Source organism: Phocoena phocoena, chromosome 16, assembly GCF_963924675.1.
Source record: "Phocoena phocoena chromosome 16, mPhoPho1.1, whole genome shotgun sequence".
NCBI lineage: Eukaryota > Metazoa > Chordata > Mammalia > Artiodactyla > Phocoenidae > Phocoena > Phocoena phocoena.
This window is the reverse complement of record NC_089234.1, coordinates 6,436,137-6,455,749: the sequence shown is the minus strand read 5'-3', so window position 1 is coordinate 6,455,749 and position 19,613 is coordinate 6,436,137. Positions and strand designations below refer to the sequence as shown.

Sequence of the window (19,613 nt, the reverse complement as noted above, 5' to 3'; positions counted from 1 at the left end):
CGGGAATGGAGATCAGAGAGGCAAAGCCCCTGCACGGGGCTGGAGTCGCTCAATAGAAAACGCCTTCCAGCGGGACCTGCCATGTGTGGGGAGCACAGGGATCTTTCCTACCACAAGCTCACGTGACTGACAGACAGACACGGGTTTCATTCAACCCAGCTCAGAAGCCAGGCCAAGCTTATAAAAAATGGGAATAAAGCTCGGGGACGGATTCCCGAAACCTCCCTGCAGGCCCTGCATCTGCACGGGAGCCCCTCGAAGTAAATCAGCCTCCCCAGCCTCTGGGAAGCCCGGCGGACTGATGCGGTTTTTCTGTCTCTGAAGGAAAGAAAGCCTCTCTGTATTCGAATTACGTTGTCCACAAAGCAGGAATTTCGAGGTCCTTCTGTAAGATGAATCAAACTCCTTCACACACAGCAAACTTTATTATTCATACCAGGTTTGTCAGTTCTCAGAACGTGGGCGCCGAACACAGCTTTGCACGGAAACCACAGACAGCAAGTAACGAGGCACAGTCAGCAGGAGTGGCCAGTGCACTTTATTTGATTTCCTTCTGCTGCCACAGGAGCCGCGTGCGCCGGGCGGGGGTCCGAGCTGGACTCCACGAAGGGACGTCAGGCGCACGTGGGCCTGACGTGGCCCCGGGTCCCGGCCCAGCCTCGGTGTTGGCGGGGGCTCCCCCGGGCGCGAGGCAGAAGTGTGAGGGGGCGGTTTCCCAGGAGCCCCTGCCCGATGCCCGGCTCCACCGGGACGTGGTAGCACCTGGCCCTGGGCCCACAGGGGCAGCTCCGCCCAGGGAGGGCGCCGGGGCCTCTGACTCAGCATCCATGGGACTGGAGCGCCGTCCTGATGCCCGCGGCCAGGGCTTGCGGCGTGGGGCTCTCTGCGCTGCAGCTCACGGGCAGGCCCTGCGCGGCCAGGGCGTGGGCTGTGGTGGGCCCAATGGCCACGAACTGCAGGGAGAAGACAGAGGGGCCTCAGTGCACCCGCAGGGGGCGATGGGAGCGGGGCCTGTTGCCTCCTGTTAGGACATCGCTCCTCACGTGAGAGCTTATAAACGAGATGACACCTCCTGATGTGATTCCAGCTCTACCACCTGCAAAAAGCCTCAGTCTCTTGACAGCCTCACCATCGGCCTGAGCGAGCTCTCGCTAGCCCTGCGGCCCGGGCTTGGTGGGGCGGGCAGGAGAGGCCTGGAATCAATCAGCGCCTGCCACGGGCGGGGCCGGGTGGCCCACAGAACAAAGTCTGAAAGGGGCTCTGCGTGCAGCATGGGGCGGTGGCGGGGCCCTGGGAAAGCGGAGCGTCGGGACCAGGGCCCGGAGCCAGAGGGTCGGGTTCACATCGCAGCTCCACAGGACGGTGGCCTCAGCAAGTGACCTGCTCTCTCTGGGCCTCCGTCCCCTCCTCCGTGAAGCAGAAAGGTTAAGAGGTTTCCTCCTCAGGCTGCTCTGAGGATTAGGTGAGCAATGCGTGTAACCACCCGCATGGCCCCGTGCCTGGCACAGACAAACGCCCAGTGACCGTCAGCGGCTGCTACCTGTAGGACCATCGTTATCCCAGATTAGAAGCTCCAACGGCCTGGGCCTCGTCAGCAGGACGCCCCTCTCCAGACAAGCTTGTGTCTGAAGGTCCCATCCAGAGCCTCACTTTGGGCTGAACAGGATTTTTCGTTGTGACTCTGGCCCTCGCTAGCTGTCATTACAAATCACTTAGCCTTTTTGATCCTCAGTTTCCTCCTCTGTGAAAGGGGCACAATTGCCCTGCCTCTCAGTGGCCAGTGCAGGGGTGAACTGAGAAGATCGACAGCTTCTGGCAGAGAACGCGCTCATCCCCACGCCCCTCTGGACTAACACTGTGGACATGGACCCGCCTGGGAGTGGTCTGTGAAGGTGAGCCCCCGACAATGGCAGCCCCTGCCCAGCACCCCCTTCACCGCCCTCCCCAGGCGGGCTGGCGGTGGTGTGAACAAGATACCGCCCTTGCACAACCTCAGAATGCCGTGGCCTGACACTCCTCCCCAGCGCGTGTGGGAATGAGGGGAAGGAGGCTGCCGTCTCACAGAAGCTCGGGCTCCTGTAGCTCCCACGCTCCCCCCATGAAGCAGCCGCCCCTCAAGAAACTCCCTGAGGAAAAAAAATGAAGCTGGACCCCTACCTCACATCATAAACAAAAATTAACTCCAAATGGATCAAAGACCTAAATGTAAGAGCTAAAACCATAAAACTAGAAGAAAACATAGGAGTGGATCTTCAATGACCTTGCATTAGGCAATGTTTTCTTAGATACATGATGAAAAGCACAAATAATAAAATAAAAACTAGATAAAGAAAACTTTTGTGCTTCAAAGAACACTGTTAAAAAAGTGAAAAGACAACTCACAGAATGGGAGAACGTTTCTGCAAATCACATATCTGATAAGGGACTTGTACCCAGAAAAAAAGAACTCTTACAACTGAACAAAAAGGCAACCTAGTTAAAAAGTGGCAAGGATGTGAGCAGACATTTCTCTAAAGAAGATATAAAAATGGCCAACAGCACATGAAAAGATGCTCAACACCACTACCCATTAGGGGAATCCAAACCAAAACCACAAGAAACTCCTTCTGGTATATTCATAGAATGGACTGTTACCTGGCAATACAGAGGAAGGAAGTACTGACACATGACGGTATGGGTAAATCCTGAAACCATTATGCCAACTGAAAAAAGCCAGTCTCAAAAGGCTATATATGGCATGATTCCATTTATATGAAAAGTCCAGAATAGGTAGATCTGCAGAGACAGAGACCGGATTAGTGGTTGCTAGGGGGTTGGGGAGTGACTCTAATGGATATGCGGTTTCTTTCGTGGCTCTGAAATGTTCTGCACCGAGAGGGTGATGGTGGCACGCCTCTGTGAATTTACTAAAAACCACTGAATTGTACACTTGAAAAGGGTACATATGTAATTCATAAAAAGTGAGTTTTATAGTATGTGAATTATATCTCAATAAAGCTATTTTTTAGGGAATTCCCTGGTGGTCCAGTGGTTAGGACTCTGTGCTCCCACTGCTGAGGGCCCAGGTTCACCCCCTGGTTGGGGAACTAAAATCCCACAAAGCCCTGCAGCATGGCCAAAAAAAAAAAGGCTGTGTTTTTAAAAAAGAAACATTAAAAAAGAAAGAAAGGTAGTCTTTTCTCCATTGTATATTCTTGCCTCCTTTATCAAAGATAAGGTGACCATATGTTTGTGGGTTTATCTCTGGGCTTTCTATCCTGTTCCATTGATCGATAGTTCTGTTTTTGTGCCAGTACCATACTGTCTTGATTACTGTAGCTTGGGGGAAAACTGGACAGCTACATGTAAAAGAATGAAATTAGAACACTCCCTAACACCATACACAAATATAAACTCAAAATGGATTAAAGACCTAAATGTAAGGCCAGACACTATAAAACTCTTAGAGGAAAACATAGGCAGAACACTGTTATCACATAAATCACAGCAAGATCCTTTTTGACCCACCTCCTAGAGAAATGGAAATAAAAACAAAAATAAACAAATGGGACCTAATGAAACTTCAAAGCTTTTGCACAGCAAAGGAAACCATAACCAAGACCAAAAGACAACCCTCAGAATGGGAGAAAATATTTGCAAATGAAGCAACTGACAAAGGATTAATCTCCAAAATTTACAAGCAGCTCATGCAGCTCAATATCAAAAAAACAAACCACCCAATCCAAAAATGGGCAGAAGACCTAAATAGACATTTCTCCAAAGAAGACATACAGATTGCCAACAAACACACGAAAGAGTGCTCAACACCATTAATCATTAGAGAAATGCAAGTCAAAACTATGATGAGATATCACCTCACACTGGTCAGAATGGCCATCATGAAAAATTCTACAAACAATAAATGCTGGAGAGGTTGTGGAGAAACGGGAACCCTCTTTCACTGTTGGTGGGAATGTAAACTGATACAGCCACTATGGAGAACAGTATGGAGGTTCCTTAAAAAACTAAAAATAGAACTACCATACGACCCAGCAATCCCACTACTGGGCATATACCCTGAAAAAACCATAATTCAAAAAGAGTCATGTACCACAGTGTTCATTGCAGCACTATTTACAATAGCCAGGACATGGAAGCAACCTAAGTGTTCATCGACAGATGAATGGATAAAGAAGATGTGGCACATATATACAATGGAATATTACTCAGCCATAAAAAGAAACGAAATTGAGTTATTTGTAGTGAGGTGGATGGACCTAGAGTCTGTCATACAGAGTGAAGTAAGTCAGAAAGAGAAAAACAAATACCGTATGCTACCACATATATATGGAATCTAAAAAAAAAAAAAGGTTCTGAAGAACCTAGGGGCAGGACAGGAATAAAGATGCAGATGTAGAGAATGGACTTGAGGACACAGGGAGGGGGAAGGGTAAGCTGGGATAAGGTGAGAGAGTGGCATGGACATATATACACTACCAAATGTAAAACAGATAGCTAGTGGGAAGCAGCTGCATAGCACAGGGAGATCAGCTTGGTGCTCTGTGACCACCTAGAGGGGTGGGATAGGGAGGGTGGGAGGGAGATGCAAGAGGGAGAAGATATAGGGACATATGTACATATAGCTGATTCACTTTGTTATACAGCAGAAACTAACACAACAATGTAAAGCAATTATACTCCAATAAAGATGTTTAAAAAAAAAAAAAGGAAAGAAAGAAAGAAGGGAAGGGAAGGGAAGGGAAGGGAGGGGAGGGAGGGGAGAGGAGGCGAGGGGAGGGGAGGGGAGGGGAGGGGAGTGGAGGGGAGGGGAGGGAAGGGAAGGGAAGGAAGGAAGGAGGAAGGAAGGAAGGAAGGAGGAAAGAAACTCCCTGAGATTGGGAACCAGCAAACAGCAGACATAATTTCAGGAGAAGCAGCTTGGTCACAAGATGACTTTTCCCCGTGAGCCTTTTATTCCCTCTGAAATCGTCTGGTCACAGGAGAGAGGGTGTCTGGAGAGCTCCGCTCTCGGACTCACCACCACGGGCCTGGCCGGGCCCATGGAGCCTGCCTGCAGGGCTGGACCCGGGCTGCAGACAGTGTCCCTGAGCAGTGCCCCCGACAGCTCAGTGCTGATGCCCGTGCTCCATCCTTGGGCACCGACAGGAGTGGGCGTGCCAGCCGGGGTGGAGGGAGGGGCCGGCAGCGTGTGTCCTACTGAGACAGTCCTGACCCCCCAGGGGTGCTGTGAGCTGTACCTGTCATGAAAGGTAAGGGCCTTCACTCCTGGCTGTGTGAGTGCCTGTAATGGTAGCGGCCTGTCCTGGGCGCTCCCAGTCATACCCACGACCCCTCCTCAGTCCCCCTTGAGCCCTTTAAGAACATCCCCATCACAGGCACCACAGGGCTGTGACTACTTGTAGACTCCTAACAAACAGTCCCTAAAGGTGCGAACGGAAATCCTTTGAATTAAAAGACGTGAAAAGGGGAATCACTTTTAGAACAATTTCAAGACAGTTAGATGGAGAAAAAGGGAAAGGATGCTAATACCTGTGCCAGGCCCTGAGCTAAGGACTTTGCCTGAATTCTTCCATCTAATCCTGAGAATAACCTGTCAGGGAAGACCATACACATGTCTATAAAAGCCACAAAGGGATAATTATCCTCATGCTACAAATGAGGAGACAGGCTCAGAGAGGTTAAGTAACTAGTTCAAGAGCACCAGCCAGGAAGTGGCACTGCTGAGCTGCAAGCGGGGGCCTGGGACTCCTAAAGCCCGGCCTTTTTTTTTGGCCATTCCGTGCAGCATGTGGAACTTCCCGGACCAGGGATGGAATCCGAGCCCTCTGCAATGGAAGTGCAGAGTCTTAACCACTGGACCACCAGGGTAGTCCAGCCCTGCCTTTTCTACAGAGCTTCCATCAGGGCGTCTGTGAGGTCAGGAGTGCTTTGACTTCACATGGAAACTCTAGGCTAGTTAGTAAAAGTTAAAAAAAAAAAAAAAAAGAGCATCTGAAAAAGATCAAAAGCCCACTGAATACCTCACCTTAATCTGGTCAATGTTGTCACCAGATAACTCTTGAATATGCTTGAGACTGTGTGTCAGGCCAGAGGGACTGAAAAACGTGATGCTGGCGGGAATGCCCTGCAGGCAGAGAGAACAAGGTCAAAGAGATGCTCCTCCACCCGTCACCATCAGCCCCCAGAGCCCCAGGAAGCAGCCCCAGGCAGCCCAGGTACATCCACAGCAGGAGGGTCCCCACTGATGCTGGCATTCTGGGCTCCACGGAGGCGGAGTTCAGGTCGGGAACTGTTTAGAGAGGGGTGCGATGGGAGAGGCTGGGTGCTATTCCTTGGTCGCTCTGCAGGCCCCCAGATCAGAGGACACAGGCACCGTGGACCCAGCGCCCAGGAGAGTGGACAATGCCTCTAGCTTGTGTGGCCAAAGCACGCTGATCAAGTAGGGCAGCAGCCCGGCTCCCCATCAATGCCCCATCCCTTCCGGAAATGGAGCAGACAGCAGACAGACTGGCCCACTTGGCCTTTCTGAAAGCTTTGGTTTGTGCTAACAGGGTCTCCGAGTACCAGCCAGGCATTCAGAAGCCTGCCCTGGGAGAGGAAGGGGAGGCGTCTTACTGGATACAGATGTGGAAAACCTCAATCAGCCCAAACAAGAACCGTGCACCCTTCTGACTGAAGCCTCCAAAGGTTCCTGCAGCCTCCCAAATTCAATCCAGACTCCCCCGTGGGCCCTGAAGGCCTTCCCAGTGTGGGCCCAGCCCCTCTCCAGCCTCTGCCCTGCAGCTCCACCAGTGCCCCACACCATGAAGAATGACATCAAGGCCACTGGCCACTGTTGACCCTAGGCTGTGCAAAGGGCTTTGTGTAAATTATCTCCTTTAATCCTTGTAAAAACCTTAGAGAGAGGTCTATTCCGACTTCCCAGATACAGAGATGGAGCCAAAAGATGGCCTCCTCAAAGTGGCACAGCTGGGGATGGCAGAACCTGCGTCAGGAGGCCTGCGCCCCTCTGCCCTGCCCACCCAGCTCCCTGGAAACCCCACACACCTGCTGGGAATAGTAGCTGTTGAGGTTCCCCTGGATCCCTGGGTGTGGGATCGTCTGGTAGACGGTTAAGCTCTCCACGGGAATCCCTGGACACAATCGGGACACAAGCCAGAAGACAGACTTCACTGCTCAGGGAACACACTGTGGGGCACAGGTAGTGGAGACCGCCCGGTGCCGCAGGACCCTCCCGGAACAAGCCGCCGGGAGCTGAGAGGTGTGGGCTCAGTGCCAGCAGACTCGGCCGGCCCTCTGCACCCTGCTTAACACTGCGGAGTGGCTCATGCGGTAAAGGAGGCTGAGGTGGCAGAGGAAGGATGAGGATCCCGAAAACTCAGCCTTCCTTCATACCACGGATGCCTTCTGTTCCCGTGTTTGTGTGGGTTGCCCGCGGGATTGGCCCGGGACGCTCCCCCACGGATGCTGTCCGTGTGGAATCCCACACTGAGGGCCAGGGCTGCAGGCAGAGCTTGGAGGGAGTTTTACCAGCCTGCGGGCTGAAGCCATGAGCCTACTAGGGCCTGGACACCTTGGTCCCTGGCACCTTGGGATGGAGCCCGGGGGGATGGAGTTGGAGCGATCCTAGGTTGGCTGGGCTGGTGGACGCTGCTTTGAGTGCGTGATGAGATCAGCTCCACGCTTGGACTGGTTTCCACACGTGCCCACCCCAGGGTCGCCACCATGCCACTGCCCACCCGACCTCCCGGGGAAGGCCCCATGCCCCTCTGCATGCTCCCAGCTGAGCTGAGCGGGTGGATGGGAGCAGATCTGAAGCAGGAGGGAGGACGGCACCCTGCACCTTCCGGCCTGGCCGGTCCATCCCAGGCCTGCTCTCCCTGTAGGTCCCCAGGGCTGACACTCCGCCACCGTGAAGGCTCTCGGTGGACCCCAGAGAGGAGGGGGAGTCACCTTTGTCCTTGAGCATTTTCGGCAGGATTTCTCTTTTGAGGGTTCCACAGGGAAACAGAAGAGGCAGTGCTGACGACTCCCCTGCGAATAAACAGGCAGACTCTGTAGATGGAGGCGCAGCCCCGGGCCCTGCCCTGCATCTTTGGTTCCAGGACCGTGAGCGGGAGGAAGCTCACGGGGGTCACGTGGGCAACAGCGCTAGACTACTAACGTCCACAAGAGCCCGGGGCTGCTGTCACCCCTGCTCACTGAGCCCCTCCCGTCGTGGTGGCTCCGGGCAGCAGTCACCACTTAGAGTGCAGTGACCAGCGTCAGGTTAGAGGTCAGGCCTGGTGGTGGCCTTGGAGCAACCGTTTCTGCCTCTGGAGGAGCCCGGATGGGCCGGGAGGCGTTTGGAGCCTGGGCTCCCGCCGCAAGGAGGCAGGAAACGGCAGCCGCCGCAGGGAAGACAAGCTGTAAGGACGCTTCTCGGCCGCCAGGCCAGGAGCCCGAGGGCTGAGGGCCGGCCGCGCAGGGCCCCAGCCTCTTGTCCCCGCGCGCATCTCCGCCCTGGGAGACTCAGCCGCAGGCCTCGCTCTGCAGAGCCGTGGAGACAGCGTGTGAGACACCACCTCCCAGCAAAACTGATGGGAATCCTCCGCGCTGTGAGAACAAAGCACTTTAGTGGAGGCGACCGCTTTCCCCTTCCGTCTGTCCGTCAGATGTAAGGAGCGGGAGCGAGTGCTGGTCAGGCACCAAGACGCATCTCCTCACATCTGGAAGATCTCTCTGAACACATCCCCTTTCAGTGCCTGCAATCAGAGGGGGAAACAAGCCAAGCTCTCCCCCTCCGGCACCATCTCCACGGAGGCCCAGCTAAATAACAGGAATGACTGTAGGCGTCCTTATTTCAAGTTGTCCAATCATTACAAACCGGCGAGTGTTTTATTTAAACGGCTCTGTAAGTATCAGTACTGACATAAAAGAACACAAGCAATTGGAAAACTTTTAAATATACTGTAGATAATAGATGCTCACCGCTTTCTCTTTTCCAGTGTGAGGAAATGTTTTCACGCAGTATAGATGCCATCCCTCGTGACACACTTTCAAAGCCATGACCAGGTGCTATTCTGAACCAGAGCCCAGGTGTCCCTCCAGTGTCTGTGTGTCCGTGTGTGTGTTTGGTGGTGGGGTGTCCAGGAGCCTAGGGGCCAAAGTGGCTCCCACACACCCTTCCCAGCACCTGCTGTGGGGCAGCTGTAGGACAGCAGCCAAACCAGGGGCCTACCTTTCCTGCAGCCTCAACCCCAGGGGTGTGCAAGGGGCTTCCGGAAGATTCCAGAATCGGCCCTTCACAGCCTTTTTTCTGCGGGTCCAGCAGAGCACTGAGCTGCTCATCTGTGTTCTCTGATTGCTGGTCACTACTAGGGAGATGGGGAGTTGGATGTACATCCTGGTGCAGGGCAGGCATCTTTTTCCCACTGCACCCCCAGTTCCCGGTGGAGAGGCAGGCCGAGCAGGACCAACCAGCTCAGCTGGCTTCATGGCAAAGCACCACCATAGCAGCACAAGGGAGGAAAACCTGAAAATGTCCTGGTTGAGACCTGCCGCAGGAGAGGAGAGACATCCCGTGACTGTACTTCCTGGGTGCTAACCTCCTCCAAGAAGCCAAAGGCAAATAATCAGCACTCCCGAATGGATTATGTCCTGAGCAAAACTCCTCGCGGGACTCTTCCATGACTGAACAATGGAGCAGATTACTGGGTACATTTACAGGAAACAAACTCTGGTGGATAAGGACCTCTCTGGCCCATCTCATCACCATGTGAACTGACAGCATCTCCAAAAGCGGCACAGCTCAACCACCCAACCCTTCCTCTTTGTCATAAGATCGTTTATGGAAAATAAATGATTCATTATTTTTAAAAAATATCCTTTTGGGGATGACCTCACTGCCTACTGATTTTTAACCCAAACAGGCCAAAGCTAAATAGGCCAATGTAAAAGTCGGTTGATTACACATGGGTGAGAGGTGAGGTGTCCCCAGGACGACAGGGAGCGGCAGGGGCCCAGCAGGGGTCTAACCCGACGCGGGACGGTGAACCACGGGGCTCAGACGCTCTGCTCCGCGTTCCTTTAACGGGAAGGGGGCCTGGCCCGCTGGGCTGTTGGGCTGAGGACAGCAGCTGTGTTGAAAGTCCTAAGAGGACGTTATGCAGCTGGAGCGGGGGCTCTGTACACAGTCACTGCTGGTGATTAAGAACTAGACTGAGTGTGTAAATGTCATTTCGCTGGAGGAGATGTGAGTGTCTGTAGAACTCTCACACCCTCCAGGACTGAGACGACCATGCCCTCTCAGGCCTGCTGTGAGGGAGGGTCCAGTTGTGTAGGTGGTGGGCACTTAACGTAGGTAATTAGGACCACGAGACTGACTGGGCAACAGAAGGAGAGCCCAGCAAGTGGGCGAGGCTGCAGGGATGAGCCCTTGGTCAGCTCAGCGCAAGTCCAGGGGGACAGTTCAAATAACCCGCACAATCTGTCTGCCTCTGACACCCTCCCCCTCCTTCGCTCTCTCTCAAAATGTTGAAATTGTCTTCTACCTTGGACCACTTAACTTGTATTGATACTTCCTTTTCCCTTAGCGGAGATATCCCAGGAGGGAAGAACTGTCTGTCAGAACGACGAGCTTTCAGATTAAATGAGCTAATAGCTTTAAGCGCTTATAACAGTGTCTGTGACAGAATAAATAAGTGTTTAAGTAAAATAAATAAGCAATAACTATGAAGTGGCCTGTTTACTCCAAGCACTGGAAGTAGATTCTTGGCTTTTAAAAATCAAGCTTCAGAGCTGACTGGGGGAGAAAATCATTAACGCCTGGGTAGAACCGAGGAGAACGTCCTGCCAGCAGTCAAGACGGACTCTCATGTGGATGCTATTCCAAGTGCGAACTGAAGACTCATTAGGACCCAGGGGGTGAACACTGGCCGTGCCGTGTGGAGTCTGCCCTCCCGCCTGTCCCCTCCCAGCTCTGGGACCTTGGATGGTCACTCGGTCCCCGTAGCCTGGACAACAGCACCATCGAAAAGAGCGCTGGGTGATGCTGGGTGCCCCTAGGCTGCCCCTGTGGTGCCTGAGCCGCCAGTGACGGCTGAGCTGTGGCCTGTGCCTGGTGCGACGGGGGAGCCACATTTTTATTTCGATTAATTTAAATTAATTTAAATTTAAGTAGGCCCATGTGGCTCCTGGCTGCCATACTGGACTGTGCAGCCTGCAGTGGACGGTAGTGAGGACCAAATGAGGCGAGGCAGGGGGCGCGCCAGGAACACGCCGACCACCCAGGAACGTCTTGTCCTCGATGTTAACACAGCGCATACAGTGACCCAGGAAAGAGGAAATAAAATTATTCTTAAAAGAAAAGTGGAGAAAGGAGAGCCAACTGGGAACCTGGGAAGTCCCTCTGCCATCCCCTGCCTGAGCTCCAGGGGGCCTGCTCCACAGGGAAGTGGAGGATGTGCGACTTTTTCAGGTCCAGCTCCTAGGGGTCAACAGAAACACACGAGCTCGAGAACCTTCACCAACAGCACTGGCTCGTGACAGGAAGGCCTCCTAAGACTTTAGAGATCGTTACCTGGAGAAGAAATGTTCTTACACACCACGCCCAGACACAAAACCATGCACCACGGTCCCAGAAGCCGTAAAAATTCCTGGTTAAGGTGTCCTTGCCCCCTGCCCACCCTGAAACCACCACCCCAGGGGCAGAGAAGACACCCCTCTCCTGCGACCACCTTAGAGCAAAACCTCAGGTGTCAGCAGCCAGCCTGGCCCTGTCTCCTAGCTCAGCAAGCTCTAGAAAGGGTCTGCAAACCGCAAACCCAGGTCAGAACCCAGCCCATGGTCTACGACTGCTCTCGTGCTACGACGGGCAGAGGATGTGGCCGCAGAGACGGCGTATCTGGCCCTCGCAGACAGTTCCACACCCCCGACCCCGAGGAGCGAAGCTCTGATTCCCTCTCAGTGACAGAAGGCAAGCTGGTTCTGTGTCATCTTTCACGTGGGGGTCTGACGTCACACGTCTCTCAGGGAGGGATCCAAGTGACAAGGACACAAGAGCATGCGTGTGCAGTTGGATCAGACGTGTAGGGGAGAGGCTGGGACACACAACTTGGAGGTGGGGCTCCCCTGCAAGTATACATCGAGCCTCTCCATCCTCTCTCTCGGAGAGTTCTGCTCCAAAAATCTTGGCCCATGTTTCGTCAGAAGCTGAAACTTTCATAATTAAAGCTTAATCCTTATTTAAATACAGGTATCCCCAGAACCCTTGCCATTTTAAGTCTCAGCCCATATGCTGCCCAGTGATGAGCTTATGGGGGGCTGAGTGGGCTCTTTAGGGGGAGCGGGCTTTGTGGGGGGGGAATTTGGACAGGGAAGAGACTCCTACCAGGAAGGCGGGGAGCCGGCAGACAGAGGGACGGTGCCAGCAGCTTCTGCTGCTTCCAGTCCCCTTACGATCCCTGCAGAGGGCCTTGCTTCTGGTTTTGTCTCCAGCCCTTTTATTCTGTGTCACGTTCAAGTTGTTTCAAGTCCTTGGGTGGCGGGGGTGGAGGGCAGTAGGCTGGATCTCAGGCCAGCACAGACAGATGCAGATACAAGGCAGACACGGTCTTGGAGCGGCACACACTCCTCAGCCACATCATCACCATCATCACCGAGGAGGCGGCCCTTTCCCGAGGCGCTGGTTGTGAGAGCGACCAACAAAAATAAATGGGCTTCATTTGGGGCGACCTTGTTCTACTTACTCGAACAAATGTACTCTGCAAGCTTTTCTGCATTTCCACAGTTTTCTCCTTCTGTATGCAGGCCAATTTTATTCACTGGAAAACAACAACAACAAAATATATTTCTTTACATGGTTATTAAAGTCCTGTTCCTGTGTTGTTTTTAAAATGTGCAAATACAAAGGCACATGCCTTACAAATGACATGGAGAAAGTCTCCCCTTGGAGGCTGGTGTAGGGAGACGAGAGGGAGCTGGGTCCCAGCCCTGCCCTCCCTAGACCTGTGGCTTTGGATGGTGAGGCGTCATTATCAGCAGCTTTGTCTCAAAAGGTTCAGGAGAAACTGTCCTTTGCCTCGTATTTATAACTTCTCTGTAAGTTTTCTTCGAAACAGCTTGGACAGATTTTACCAGCAAAGGGATTAGTGGGCCAAAGGGTACAACTATTTTGGCAAAGCTTTTGAAGACATGCCAACCAAGTACTTCTCAAAAGATGTGAACCAAATTTCAGTGTCATTTAGCAATATTTGAATACATTTGTTTCACCGCACCCTTAGCAGCATTATATAGGTAACTAATTAATTACTTTTTGTAAATTTAAAAAGGAAAAAAATCATGTTTTAAACTGAACTATAGTGTTCAACGAACAAAGCTAAGTCAGTGTGGAAGGAAACCTCTTCTTTTCCTTCTCTGCTCTCATCACCACACGACTGCACTTTGGTTACCCAATGTGTGGGTTTTCCACACCAAGCAATTCTCCAGTTCTCAGCTAGGTGTCCTACAAGTGAACTCAAGTCTGACACTCTCTACTGGGAGGTAGCGTCAAATCCCGAGGATGGAAGGCTCAGTCCCACAAACTGCTCCCACTTCAGACCCAGGTCTCTGCTTGTGCTTCTGACTGACCAGCTCTAAATCGGAGGTTCTCACAACCCACTCCTTGGGTTGCATCATTTGCTAGAACAGCTCACAGAACTCAGGAAGATGGTTTACTAACTACTGCAGATTTATTACAAAGGATATTTCAAAGGGTGTAAATGAACAGCCAGATGGAAGAGGTGCAGCAGGCAGGTATGCGGCGAGGGCCTGAGCTTCCGTGCCCTCTCCTGGCTCCAGCCTCCCAGCACCCTCCGCATTACTGTCCTTCTGGATTTTTATGGCGGCTTCATACACAGCCATGATTGATTGATTAATTCAACCTCTGGCTGATGTCTTCTCCCTGGACGTAGGAGGCAGGGAGGGCATGAGGCTGAAAGTTCCTACTCTAATCGGAGGATTGGTTCCCATGGCAACTAGCCTCCAACTTAAGGGGCTTTCCAAAAGTCACCCCATTAAAGTCAACTCAGGTGGAGTTGAAAGAGGTTTGTTATGAATAACAAAATACACCTTATCTTTTTTTTTCTTCTTTGCAGTACACGGGCCTCTCACTGCTGTGGCCTCTCCCACTGTGGAGCCCAGGCTCTGGACGCGCAGGCTCTCAGTGGCCATGGCTCACGGGCCCAGCCGCTCCGCGGCATGTGGGATCTTCCCAGACCGGGGCACGAACCCGCGTCCCCTGCATCGTCAGGCGGACTCTCAACCACTGCGCCACCAGGGAAGCCCCACCTTATCTTTTTTATCACTCAGGAAATTCCAAGGGTTTTAGGAGCTCTGTGCCAGGAACAGGGACAAAGACCAAATACATATTTCTTATTATAATCACAATATCACAGTCATTCTTTGGTGTTTTATTTGTACCTTGACTGCTTACCTAGAGAAGCAGTAGCATTTCCCACCACATACACTGACTTAGCATTCCATTTTTCTTGCAGAGACTTTCTCCAGACTGTAAAACATGAAATTTGATGTGAGTTGCAAATACCAAAGTGGCCATTTGGACTGCTGCCCAAGGCTGTTTGTTCATCCTAAAAAACTTGTGAGCAAGGAAAATTATTAATAACCAAATATAAAGAACAGCATCTCAAACTAAAATCCATTTTTATATTCTGTCCATATTCTGAAGGCAAATTTTTTAAAATCACTTTGGCAAATGTTTCAATATGCCTTCCTTATTGAAGGCATTAAGTATTAAATCATTTCCACAGTTGGCACTAGAAGGATTTTTAGTGCATACTAGTAAACATAACTTGAAGAATTAATTTGCATGGTAATATTAAAATTTAAAATCTAGACTTTTTTCTTTTTTTTTTTTGGCCGTGCCATGCAGCTTGCGGGATCTTAGCAAGGGACTGAACCCGGGGCCATGTCAGTGAAAGTGCTGAGTCCTAACCACTGGACAGCCAGGGATGTCCCCCCATAATCTAGACTTTTAAAGAAAAAATTACTGGTCGTGAAAAAGAGGCAACTTAAATGTCTAATAAAGCAATATGACTGGTTTTATTCGGGATATAAATCTGAAAGCAGTCAAGAAACTGTCATCTCAGATGGGAAGGCTCATTTATCTATTAGGTCAAAGAAGAGAATAAATATCAGGTTCATAAACAAACACAATTTAATAGAGAACACTATCATTTGATGACAAAAAATAAACATCTTTAAATATGGATTAAAGAAAAACCAAGAGAAAGTGGATAGTATAAATGTATCACAAGGCCACTTGGCATTCAACATTCTTTTAGAAGATAAGGAAACACTAGTTCTTCCTTCCTAAGATCTGACTATGAGTGTAATTTTCCCTTAAATTCAATAGTGTTACTCTATCCTTTACACTCCTGTGAGAAATTCCCTTTTAAAAAGCGATAAAAGACTGAGTTTCACCTTCTTTCCTTTCCTACCCCACAAACGTAAATAATATTTATTTAAACATTATCTACAGCATGTGAACAAACCATTCTCCAAGCATCATAGCAGATATGAGTTGGAGCAAGCCCTGGGTGAAATCAGAATGCCCGGCTTCAGAGCTGGCTCTGCCCCTTAACTTGGGCTCGTTCCTGGCAAGTCAGCTGACCCACCTCCTCTGTTTCCCTGTCGAGATAACGGGGATTAACTACACCTCTCCTGCCTGTATTCATAGAGTTGTTGTAACAATCAAAATAAGAAAATGTATGGACTATATTGTACACCTGTAACTTATATAATATTGTACACCAACTATACTTCAATCAAAAAAAAAGAAAATGTATGGGAAAATGCTTTTTAAACTATAAAGCATTATAAAAAGTTATGGTGTCCATGCTGGGGATTTTTTCTTTTTCATCATCTTCATCCTCAAAACACATACAAAAGGGAAAGCACAACTGTCAGACCAAGACTCCTGAAGCACCACCGGGAGAGAATACACATGCTTCTCCATCTCGAGTCTCCTTTCTCCATTTTGGAAATAACAGTACTTCCGGTTCTGAGTTGCCTTGAGGATTGGACAGCACAAGTCCTCATCCCTAAGAAAAGCGTTAGACTTTCTCCTCAATAGGAGGTAACTGTGGATATGAAATCACCGAGTTGGTGATTTTTGGGGCTATAATGAAAGCCTAATTAACTGTAAAGATAATGACCACTCTGCACTGTCACTTACTCAGTGCTCACCACGCACCAGGAGATGTCCTGAATGCTTCAGTTTGGGACTCAGACTCTGTAGCTAGAATCGTAAAACTGTGACTTACAGACCGTGTGGTCTTGGAGAGTTTCATGCCCTCTGCTCTACAGGCTCCTCATTTGTCAGGTGGGGATACTAATCATACCCACCTCAGGGATAAAGCAGCTAGGACCTGGTCTGGCACACAGTAGGCCCTAGAGAAGCTCTAACTAGTGGACCAAGAAGTGACGATCCTGGGATGCAAGTATTATTGTGCCCACTTTACAAACAAGGAAACTGAGGCTCAGCGAGGTCAAGGAAGCCGCCAAGGTCAGAATGGCCATCTGAGGCCAGGCCTAACCGGCTGCAAAGCCCTTTGATAACCACCCGTCCCGCTGCCTCCCCCTGTTAGTATAACTGGAGCTGGTCCGGCCTGACAGACTGGCTCCAGGGCCTTGGACGGGTGCTGCCTCTCCCCAAGCCTCAGCATTCTTATCTGTAAAATGAGGACCATGCTAGGTGAGCCTCTGGCCGGTCCAGGATTGAATGAGATTGTGAATGTCAAGCTAACATAGAGCCTGGTACACAGCAGGCACTCCACACATGTTAGCTCAGAGCTGTCTGATGGGACAGACTAAGGTGGTGCTCAGCCTGAGAGCCGGGCTCTGACAGAGAGGGAAGAAGCGAGAAGGCAGCCTGAGCGGGGTCACATCATCAAGTCCTGGCTCAGCACACACTGTTCTCATGTGCTGTTGGACCTTCCCATCGTCCCTGTGAGGAAAGAGACTGGCGCCCATATACTGTGACCACCTGGTGGGTGCACGTGGAGACCCCCCACAGCGGTGCCCGTCTGGGCATTTAGGAGGTAGCACCGTCTCCTGCTTCCTGGTGACACAGTGCCACGAAGCGCTCACCCCGGTCAGAAGGCTACCATGTAACATGTCATTCTGTGTGGGACACTAAGAAACAGCTTAGAAGAAGGAATTTCATCTTCTGCTCCCTCCAAAGGTTCCAAAAACATGAAGTAACTTGGTACCTAAATAGTTTTTGACTAAAAGTCATTGCAGTTTCTCAAACCTGAAGTCCAGCTATTTCTGGAATCTAGTATCACCAACAGGACAAAGCAAAGTCCAGTGGCATTCACAGCAGACCCACCCTTACCTTCGGTTTTATTGTCTTTCTCCAAACACAGCTCCACTGCTTCCACTGCTCTGGGGCTGGTAAAAATGAGGCCCCCGTAACCTTCAGGGTGAGACAGCTGTACACCAAACAACAGCAAAGGCATTTTATATGATAGTCAAGTTCAACATTTTCCAGAATTCTAAACGCTTCACAATAGTAGCAGGCAAACTAATTCCATCCATCCATCCATCCACTCAAGACAGAGCTTACTATGCGCCTGGAACTACTCTAGGCCTTTAAGGACATACAGGTAAATTCACAGCATTTCCCTCAAGTAGCTCAGAGTCTTGGGGAGGGAGAGGCCAGTGTGATGCAGGGTGGCAGGTGTAACGGAGCCAAGGGACAGTGTGACTCAGCCTGGGTGTGGCTGGGGTGCAGGCAGGACGGTAGACTTGACCTGCATCCATAAGAAAGCTGGAATATTCAAGGAGTGATATCCACGCTGAAGCCCTGGTTTTTGAGCATAAAAATGGTGATAAAATCTACTGAACACGTATTCTGAGCTGGGCACTGGGCTGTTAGACACATAATCCTGCACTGAACCTGTGAAAGTGCCCTGTGAGACAGGCGGCACTGTTTGCGTCGCACGGGTTAAGACACAGAGGCTTGGTGAGGATAAAGAACTAGTCCGAGGTGAGGGCCAGAGCCGGCACTTGAGCACATGCCCCTATGATTCCCAAGCCCGTGCGCTCGCTCACCGCCCAACAGGAGCTTCAGAGAGGGAGTCCAGGAAGCCCCTCATGAAACAAACTGGCTGGGGGTGATGGAGAAGCTCCCACAGAGACTCTAGTATTTTTCTGAGCACAGGGTCCTAGCAAAGATTTCAAATGATGAGCTCTGGTTCCCTGTTAAAGCTGCTTACGGAAGAGCATGCGATGTGGGTCCCTTATACATTCCTCACAGCACACAGACCCGGGGCAGATGCCAAATCAATGTTTGCTGAGTAAACTGATGAACGAAGGGAGATCGCGGAGAGGTCCTCCGCAGTGACAGGTGGGCTCTGACATGCAGAGCACGGGGGTGAACCTGATGCCCACAGCGGCCCGGGAGCCTGGTGGGCAGGGCTGGGCACACCAGTCCCATGAAGCCGCCCTGGCTCTGGGCCCACGTGTCCAGAACGGTGCCCCCGGGGAGATGTCCGGTAACAGGGTGCACACTGATGGGGCCCGGGGTGCTGGGCCCTGAATCCTTAATCGGAAGCATTTGGAGGGCTTTCCTGGGACTTTCCCTGGCCATAACTATGGCTCCAATACATGGAAGCAGGCCCAACTCTCCCTCTTATCTGCTGGAGAACTCCGCCAAGCTGCCCAACCTGGGGAGAAACAACAGCTCTTCTGCGCTTCGCTGAGGTCAGGGGCGTGGACTGAATGACAGGAAGAAGGTGAAGGGTCTGCGTGGCCAAGAGCAGCACAGGCTTGGTGCCTCAGCACGACTGGCTCTCCCGGGCCTCCTTACGGGCCCACCTCCAGGTTGGGTGGCTTTCTGGGGCCGCTGGTAGAGGCTCGGGCCGAGGATCCAGTAGCAGCCAAGCCCTGGAGCAGGTGAGCTCATGCCGTCCTTGTTTTACAGTTGGGTAGTGAGAAGAGGGCTAGCAAACGGGTCCTTCCCCTAGAATTCTGTAGGAGTCTACAGAAACCAAACGTGTCTCATTCAGAAACGATGGTGCTCAGACACTGATGAATCTTACCTTCTCCAAAAAACTGGGAAGAGACCAAAACTCAAATGATAAAACAGGGATCAAAGTGGCTTCGAGTCCATATAATCCTAATTCCTGCAGGTAAAAGAATATGGTTTTGAATTGGCCAGGGTTGTTTGGAAAATAAGGAAAAGGTCCTATTTCACAACTTATTCTGTGCCAGTTCCTCTGAGTTTTAGCAGATGGACCCTCCCCTTGACTTCAATCACAAGGCAGTGTTGGGCTTTCGGGGACCAGGTGTGTCAGGTACTTACCCTGATGTAGGGATCCTGGCCACAGTCGTCCTCCTTAGGGTCTTTCAGTAAAAGAACCTTCATTATTGCCTGGCAGTCTTTACGGGGTGCTGTGACAGAGCAGGGAAACGGATCTTAATTAGATCTCAAAGCCTCTTCCTAAGCGGTGTCAGCCAGGCTGGGCGCCAGGAGCAGGTAATCAGCTGCTGGCTGAAGCGGCCCATCCCTCGCACACAATGACTTGGCGTTTATGGGCTCGTTCCTTCTGGAGACCCTGTCACCGATAAGG

The 19,613-nt window shown here is 51.2% G+C and overlaps 1 protein-coding gene across 2 annotated transcripts; it reads right to left on the bottom strand.

The window, feature by feature from the left end:
* Positions 1 to 818: 818 nt before the first annotated feature.
* Positions 819 to 19,426, bottom strand: UROS (uroporphyrinogen III synthase). 2 transcript variants are annotated; one of them, XM_065894335.1, is made up of 9 exons: positions 19,346 to 19,426; positions 19,083 to 19,166; positions 17,375 to 17,471; positions 14,453 to 14,527; positions 12,729 to 12,803; positions 7,954 to 8,034; positions 7,048 to 7,133; positions 6,026 to 6,124; positions 819 to 953 (listed from the first exon to the last, which is right to left on the bottom strand). In XM_065894335.1, the coding sequence occupies exons 1-9, from the start codon at positions 19,406 to 19,408 to the stop codon at positions 819 to 821; spliced, it is 795 nt and encodes a 264-aa protein (XP_065750407.1). In that variant the 5' UTR covers positions 19,409 to 19,426. The 2 variants fall into 2 exon arrangements, with proteins under 2 accessions (XP_065750407.1, XP_065750408.1); XM_065894336.1 differs by lacking the exon at positions 7,954 to 8,034 and having other exon boundaries at positions 19,346 to 19,408.
* Positions 19,427 to 19,613: the final 187 nt, after the last annotated feature.

What these genes read in the sequence shown, in the direction of transcription:
- UROS (XM_065894335.1), bottom strand. Translation starts at nt 19,408, where the DNA reads ATGAAGGTTCTTTTACTGAAAGACCCTAAGGAGGACGACTGTGGCCAG. An exon ending in TTCCCAGTTTTTTGGAGAAG is followed by an intron (nt 17,472 to 19,082) that starts GTAAGATTCATC and finishes TTTGGTGTACAG; the next exon opens with CTGTCTCACCCTGAAGGTTA. An exon ending in GAAAGACAATAAAACCGAAG is followed by an intron (nt 14,528 to 17,374) that starts GTAAGGGTGGGT and finishes CATGTTTTACAG; the next exon opens with TCTGGAGAAAGTCTCTGCAA.